Source organism: Cebus imitator, unplaced genomic scaffold (genome assembly GCF_001604975.1).
Source record: "Cebus imitator isolate Cc_AM_T3 unplaced genomic scaffold, Cebus_imitator-1.0 Scaffold51, whole genome shotgun sequence".
Classification (NCBI taxonomy): Eukaryota; Metazoa; Chordata; class Mammalia; order Primates; family Cebidae; genus Cebus; species Cebus imitator.
The window spans coordinates 10,620,660-10,628,284 of record NW_016107366.1 but is presented as its reverse complement, the minus strand read 5'-3'; the positions used below and the strand labels follow the sequence as shown (position 1 = coordinate 10,628,284).

Below are 7,625 nucleotides of genomic sequence, written 5' to 3'. Positions count from 1 at the left end.
AAATATATATATATATATATATATAAAAATATATATAAATATATATATGTATATATATATAAAAAAAACCATCCATACAAAATTTAGAAAATGGAGGAAAAATTTGCTCATAGTATAGCCACTTTATTTGTGTGTATGTGTGTGTGTGTTTTAACATGTTTGTTTCTCTATAATAGCATTGAACACATAAATGCCTCTGCTTCTGGACACTTGTTCTGACAGACCAACACAGCTTTAGGCTACAGTTTTTTCTACCGTATTTCAGTTATCACTCACATCTGCTTTGTGCCTTCCAGAAGTATGTTGGAAGCTTTCAACTGCTAACGGACCCTCCATTCTCTTCTTTATTGTGGGCTGTAGCTTTTTATGTCTTTGTCATTTTAATGGTGTCTCAGGAAAGTGGTCAGCCCACCATCTTGAACCAGATATCCATGACCACTATTTTTAATTGCTCTGTGATATTTCACAGTAGGCAAACCATTGTTTAGTTATTTCCTTATTCTGCATTTGTGTTTCTTCCAGTTAGCCACTGTTAAATGATACTATAACCATCATAATGCATGTAAATTTTTGGATTTAATTAGGAAAAAATGTTTTCTTATTTCAGACTTTATTACTTTGATTTCCTGATAAGGTTGAACATCTTTTCCATGTGTTTGTAATCCATACCCTCAAGGAGAGAGACAACGCAGTGTTAGCATTGTTATCCTGGAAAGCAATATGAAATACAGTGGATTCTACCTTATATTAATTTTCTTTTCAAATGTCTAGGTTACATGTCTCCAACTATTCCATGGGCTCCTTCATTGCAGGAACTTCTGTTTCTTTGTATCCCCACTGGACACAGAGTAGACAAAGTTGATGTAAATTGAGAAGCAGTAGGGTTAACAGTAAAGACATCACCAGGCCTGGGGTCTCTGAGGCACTGAGCAGGTATTAGCAAAACCAGGTTATACTGGGGACCTTTGATACTATGGGCCCAGCTTCCTACATAGCCCAGTACTAGACCCTGGGAGCAGAGGACCAGGAGAGGCTCTAGTATAACCATATAGTGAAATGCCCATCTGTGACCTCAGAGAGTCATATATGAAACGGGCTGTTCAGTGTAGTAAGAAGTTCAAGAAGAAAGCCTGGGGACAGGGAAGAAAGGCTTCCTAGGATAGAGCTAACATCAAACTCCTACCTTCCCAGATGAAGAGTATTTCAGTGAGACTTTCCCAGAAGGGAGTAGAAGTGGTAATGAGTATGGGGTGCGCTCTCGCTGAAGCTAGTAGCACACATGTCTGCTACTGGGGGGCAGGATGGTAGAAGGAATGCTGTTGAGAAGATAAAATGGGAGCTTTACTGGGGAGATCTGCCAAACCAAAGAGGGTAGACTTCACAGAGTTCAGGATTCATGAGATATTCTAGAGTCTCTGGCTGTTGTGCCAAAAACAGTATTCTAACAACATTAGCTTGGTCCTGGTGTACAAGGTAAATTAGGACAAGGAGAAACAGATAAGGACACCATCTAGGAGCTGATTATGATCCACATGATGTGATGGAGGTTTCTAACTGAGGTTGGGCAGGAGAGAATAGAGATTCTGAAGAACAAATAGCAGGATTGCTGTAAAGCGTGAAAGAGAGAAGACTCAGTCCCTCCATTTGGAAGGAGGTGGTTGGTGTGACTTCCTCCCTCACAGAGAGAAGGACCCCCTTCTTCACAGAACATGTCACTGCTGAAGGTGTTTTTCCAAGTTTACCCAGATGAGTGACAGGATTAGCCCTGGAAGCCTGCTTTCTGCCTCCCAGTCCAACATGTTGATGGTTAGAAGAAAATGAGGCAAGAACTAGTCAGTTTAATACAGATCTTTTTTATTTTTCTTTTCTTTCTTTCTTTCTTTTTTTTTTTTTTTTGAGACAGAGTCTAACTCTGTCACCCAGGTTGGAAATAGATGTTGGCTGTTTGGAGATGCTGGAAATGAACCCAGGACCTCACACAGGATCTTTTTCAAGTCTGAGATGATATGGACCCCATTGTAACAATCTTCTGAATTAGCTCCCACCTCACTTCTAGTCATTTTGAGTCATTGTTCAGCTTCTTGAATATGAGTAGTTGGTGGTTGTGGTTTTTGTTTTTAACTTATTCTCATATCCTAATTATCCTACCAGTTGGATCTCTGTTATTATCTTAATATCTTAACCATCCCAATTTTCTGGATGAGAAAACAAGCATTTAAAGCATTATACTCAATGTTGGGTGCAGTGGTTCATACCTGTTATCCCAGCGTTTGGGGGGAGCCTAACTAAACAGGAGGATTACTTGAGGCCAGGAGTTTGAGACCAGCTTGAGCAACATAGCAAGACCTTATCCCTACTAAAAAGCAAAAAAAAAAGTTAGCCAAGTGTGGTGGTGCGCACCTGTGGTGGTGGTAGTCCCAGCTACTTGGGAGGCTGAGGTGGGAGGACTGCTTGAGCTTGGGAGGTCGAGGCTGCGCTGAGCCGTGATTAGGCCACTGCACTCCAGCCTGCATGACAGAGCAAAACACTGTCTCAAAAAAATAAAAATAAAGTGTCATACTCATGGTAGCAGTGATTGTAGATTCCCTGCCCTGATGGCACCTCCAAGCCAGGCTTAGTGGCTCATAGAGCTATTTTGGTTTTCTTGAGACCAGTCCCATTTGGAAAACTTGGAGAGTGGGCTTTCTTTCATTTACCTTCTAAGGAATGAGCCTTGCATTCCTTTTAAAAAGTGGTATTTGTGAATAAGAAAAGAATAGTGTGTGGGAGTCATATTTGTTGTAGCCTGGCTGCTATGTGCCTTGTGCTCTCTAGAAGGTGAAAAAATATCCTGGTCCACATCTCATGCCCCTAGCTCTTCTCAAAATTGCTGCTGCTGAACCTAGCAGCCTGCTGTCCCCTCTCCCTGGGTCTCCCAGTGGATGCCATTTCTGAATGAATGCATCAGAGGAACGCTTCCAGACACTCAAGTAATGGAAGGTCCAGCCTCACAGTACATGACTGCAGTCACAGGAGCCTTTACTCCTCTGTCCAGTGGCCTTCCATATCCACGATACTCTCATCCACAGATTCAAGCATTCATGGATTAAAAATATTCAGAACAAAACACCAATAAATATAACCTGGGAAAGCTGAAGAAAATAAAAAATAATACAAATTTTAAAATGCAGTATAGCAATTCTTTACATGGCATTTACATTGTATTAGGTATAAATAATCTAGAGATGATTTAAAGTATACAGGACAACCAGCCTGGGCAACGTGGTGAGACCTTGTCTCTACAAAAATATAAAAAATTAGACCAAGTGAGGTGGCTCACGCCTGTAATCCCAGCACTTTGGGAGGCCAAGGCAGGCGGATCACAAGGTCAGGAGTTCAAGACCAGCCTGACCAACATGGTGAGACCCCCCCCCGCCACCCGTCTCTACTAAAAATAAAAAAAATTAGCCAGGCATGGTAGCAGGCGCCTGTAATCCAAGCCTACTCAGGAGGCTAAGGCAGGAGACTTGCTTGAACCCAGGAGGTGGAGTTGCAGTGAGCCAAGACCACGCCACTGCCTCCAGCCTGGGCAACAGAGTGAGATTCCGTCTCAAAAAAAAAAAAAAACAAATAAATAAACAAAAATAAAAATAAAATTAAAAAGCCAGGCACAGTGGTGCATGCCTGTAGTCATAGCTATTCCAGAGGCTGAGGCAGGAGGGTCACTTGAGCCCAATAGTTTGTGGTTACAGTGAGCTATGGTCATTGCCATTGCACTCTAGCCTGGGCAACAGAGCAAGACTATGTCTCAAAAAATAAAGTATACAGGAGAATATGCATATGGAAATGCTATACCATTTTATATCAGGGACTTGAGCATCTGTGGATTTTGGTATCTACAGAGGGGGTTCCTGGAACCAGTTCCCACCATGGATACCAAGGGATGACTATATAGCTTATTTTCTCTACTGTCATCTCCCTCGTGCCCATAATCCAATGATACTTTATGCCATAAATGGACCATCTTGTCCCCCAAAATATGCTGTGATTAAAACACAGTAGCACATTTTACAGAGGTGCTCCTTCAGTAGTCTAAATAGAGTTGAATAGAATATTTATTTTTTTGAGACAGAGTCTTGCTCTGTCACTCAGGCTGGAGTGCAGTGGCACAATCTCGGCTCACAGCAACCTCCTTCACCCAGGTTCAAGCAATTCTCCTGCCTCAGCTGGAGATCCCAAGTAGCTGGGATTACAGGTGCCTGCTACCACACCCAGCTAATTTTTAGTAGAAACGGGGTTTCAGCTGGGCGCGGTGGCTCACGCCTGTAATCCCAGCACTTTGGGAGGCTGAGGCCGGCAGATCACAAGGTCGAGAGATCGAGACCATCCTGGCCTACATGGTGAAACCCCATCTCTACTAAAAATACAAAAATTAGCTGGGCATGGTGGTATGCACCTATAGTCCCAGCTACTTGGGAGGCTGAGGCAGGAGAATCACTTGAACCCAGGAGGCGGAGGTTGTAGTGAGCCAAGATCGCGCCACTGTACTCCAGCCTGGCAACAGAGTGAGACTCCGTCTCAAAAAAAAAAAAAAGCCAGGTGCGATGGCTCACGCCTGTAATCCTAGCACTTTGGGAGGCTGAGGTGGGTGGATCACCTGAGGTCAGGAGTTCAAGACCAGCCTGGCCATCATGATGAAACCTGATCTTAAAAAAAAAAAAAGAAGAAGAAGAAACGGGGTTTCACCATGTTGTCCAGGCTGGTCTCGAACTCCTGACCTTGGGCGATCTGCCCACCTTGGCCTCCTAAAGTGTTGGGAATAAGGTATAAGCTCCTGGGCCCAGTCCAAATATTGCTATGCATGCCAAATGGTGAAAAATATTAGGGATCTCTAGTCTAATAGACCTTCATGAGAAGAGCAGCCATTAGTTAAATAAGCAAACACTTGGTTGGCAGAGAATTGGGAAACCACAGAACTCAAGCAAGGCCTGGCTGCTGAGCAGAGCTTGACCTACCTCCTTTCCTTAGGTTTCTAGTCTTCTGTGGTGTGGCCATTCCCAGTCAGGAATGTGGGTGTGTCACCTATGGGGACTCAGCACAGGTACAGCTACCCGCCATACATTCAGTGCCAAACAAATGCCTTTGTTGAGCTCTCTATTCCATAACTTGTTTAATAAGTCCTTTTTCCTGATGACTTGAATATTGCTCCATAAGAGTTAGGCTGTCTTTTATCTTATGTGTGATCAAAAAGATGTGTTGCATTATCTTGCAGTGTTTGCATCCATGGGAAATGTTTTTCCTGGTAGTACCTTTCTGGTTTTGTAACCAAACTAGTTTAGAAAATAGAATTCATTTCTTTTCTCTTCTGTCCCCCATAGCTCTTTGTACAAATCTCCGTTAAAGGATTATCATATTTGTTATTTATTTCCACATTTGTCTCCCCCACTGAGCACTACTTGTGGACAGGGATCATTCATTACTCATTGCTTTGTAGCCTCTGAATTCAGCTTAAGGCTTTAATGGGAGTAGGTACTTATTAATGTTTATTTAGTGAGTGTGTAAAAAGAATGGATGACTGTGAGACTAGCACCAGAGTTCCTTCTCTCTAGTTCTGAATTAGGTAGTTATGCCAGCAGTTTGCTCTTCAGCCAGAAATGCGTAATAATATTTGGTCAAAATAGAAAATATACTCTGCCGCTGGCATAAGCTCTCCTGAAAGCTGTTATTTAGCTGGGTTTTCTGCCGGGTGCTGGGTTCTTGCATCCAGCATCCCTGCCTGCTTGTCATTCTGGAGGTCCCTGGAGTGTGGAGTGCAGGCGTGTACTGTCAGTTAACCTGACTCATATTCATTTGCTGCCTTTCAGGCTGATTCACCCCAAGAGTGGCCGTTCTTACCATGAGGAGTTCAACCCCCCAAAGGAGCCCATGAAAGATGACGTATGTAAACGCGGGACAAGAAATTTCCTTTTCTTTCCTTCTGCCTTCTTCACTGTTTTTCTTTTGTTCTTTCCATTGTCTTTTTATTTCTACCAATATTACTAACATAGTCATGAAAATGACACTATCAGGCTAATCACACGGCCAGTGTCAGATCTATTCCGTGTCTCCTCAGGTGGTTTATTGCTTGGCCTCAAGGTAGCTACCAGTGGTGCCAGCTTTTTGCAGTGCCCAGATTGTACTTGTCTTCTGTCAAGAGCAGCCCCTCTCTGACATCGTGGCCACCTAAGTGGTCAGCTAATAAGGAGAAGGTTTCTTAAAAGCCTAGAATTGGAGAGTAGGGAGAGTGTGACACCAAAGAGAATTTGCTGACCAGTCCTCCAAAAGCATATTCTTTTCCTATAGTTACTGTTGCTGTACTGTGTCCTGGAGTCTCATACATGGTCACTGCACCATTTGCCATAAAGAGTCTATATGGTCTGTTTTAGAGCATGTAAACAACAGTAAGAATTTCCTGGATTTATCTTTGTCCTATGAAACAAGTTCATCAGGTCACCCAGGTTCTATAAATACAGGTTCTAGAGCCATTATGGCAACTTGGTCACATTTTGCGAAGTTGCTAATTCTACCATTCAAAGTTCTTTCTCATTTTACTTTCCACTTTTAGAATGTTGATGAGTGACAATCTAGTAAATATGCTAAATATTTAAGCAACTAAGATTACAATTGCTAATGCATCTTTGATTTTGGTGTATTCTCCTAGTTTTAGGGGCTTTTGACTTCCTTACTTTTGACCCTAGAAGTGTTTACCTTGGAAGCTGAATCGCCTGAGCAGAAAGCTGAGAAAGTCATTGCCTATCTTCCCCTTGTGAGCCCCTTTCCTCACAGTTGCTGTTTCTGACAAACTCTCTGACTTCTCTGGACAAGCTGCTCTGCTCCTGGGAGTACCAAAGTTCTTTATTGGAGAGGGTCTGAATTGCCTGTCAGCCTCTGATGGGCTTTGGGAGCAGACAGCATCCTGGGCAGAATGGTCCCATCTCAAATCTGCATCTGGCATGGAATAAGAAAACCTTGCTAACAGTCCCAGCCTTTCATTGCTCTCTTCATATTCTCAGATCACCGGGGAACCCTTGATTCGTCGATCAGATGATAATGAGAAGGCCTTGAAAATCCGCCTGCAAGCCTACCACACTCAAACCACCCCACTCATAGAGTACTATAGGAAACGGGGGATCCACTCTGCCATCGATGCATCCCAGACTCCTGATGTTGTGTTCGCGTGCATCCTAGCAGCCTTCTCCAAAGCCTCATGTAAAGACTTGGTTATGTTTATCTAATGTTGGGTCCAAGAAGGAATTTCTTCTTCCTATTCCTGTGAGGGAGTGGTGGGAATGGCAGGACAGGCAAAGAGAAGCTTCCTCAGGCTAGCTAAAATATCATTTGATGTATTGATTAAAAAAGCACTTGCTTGATATATCTTCGGCGTGTTTGCTAGGCTCATCTCATCTGTGTATGCGTGTTGGATGTGTGTGTGCTCAGGTATATATGTGTTCACTCTCCTACTTTCTAAGTTTTGGGCTAGGTGGCTTTACTAGCTGTTTATTTCTTTTTTGTTGTTGTTTTGAGACACGGTTTCACTCTGACACCCAGGCTGGAGTGCAGTGGTGTACTCTTGGCTTACTGCAGTCTCTGCCTCTTGGGCTCAAGCA

At 43.1% G+C, this 7,625-nt stretch overlaps 1 protein-coding gene across 1 annotated transcript in view; it reads left to right on the top strand.

Annotated features, from left to right (window-relative positions):
- The window catches only part of AK2 (adenylate kinase 2), a 24,861-nt gene extending 17,471 nt beyond the window's left edge, over positions 1-7,390 (top strand). Inside the window, exons 4-5 of the mRNA XM_017527730.1 lie at positions 5,710-5,916; positions 7,032-7,390. Of these exons, the coding sequence (XP_017383219.1) occupies positions 5,710-5,916; positions 7,032-7,253 (429 nt within the window). The 3' untranslated portion in view covers positions 7,254-7,390. The remainder of the gene's footprint in view (positions 1-5,709; positions 5,917-7,031) is intronic.
- Positions 7,391-7,625: the final 235 nt, after the last annotated feature.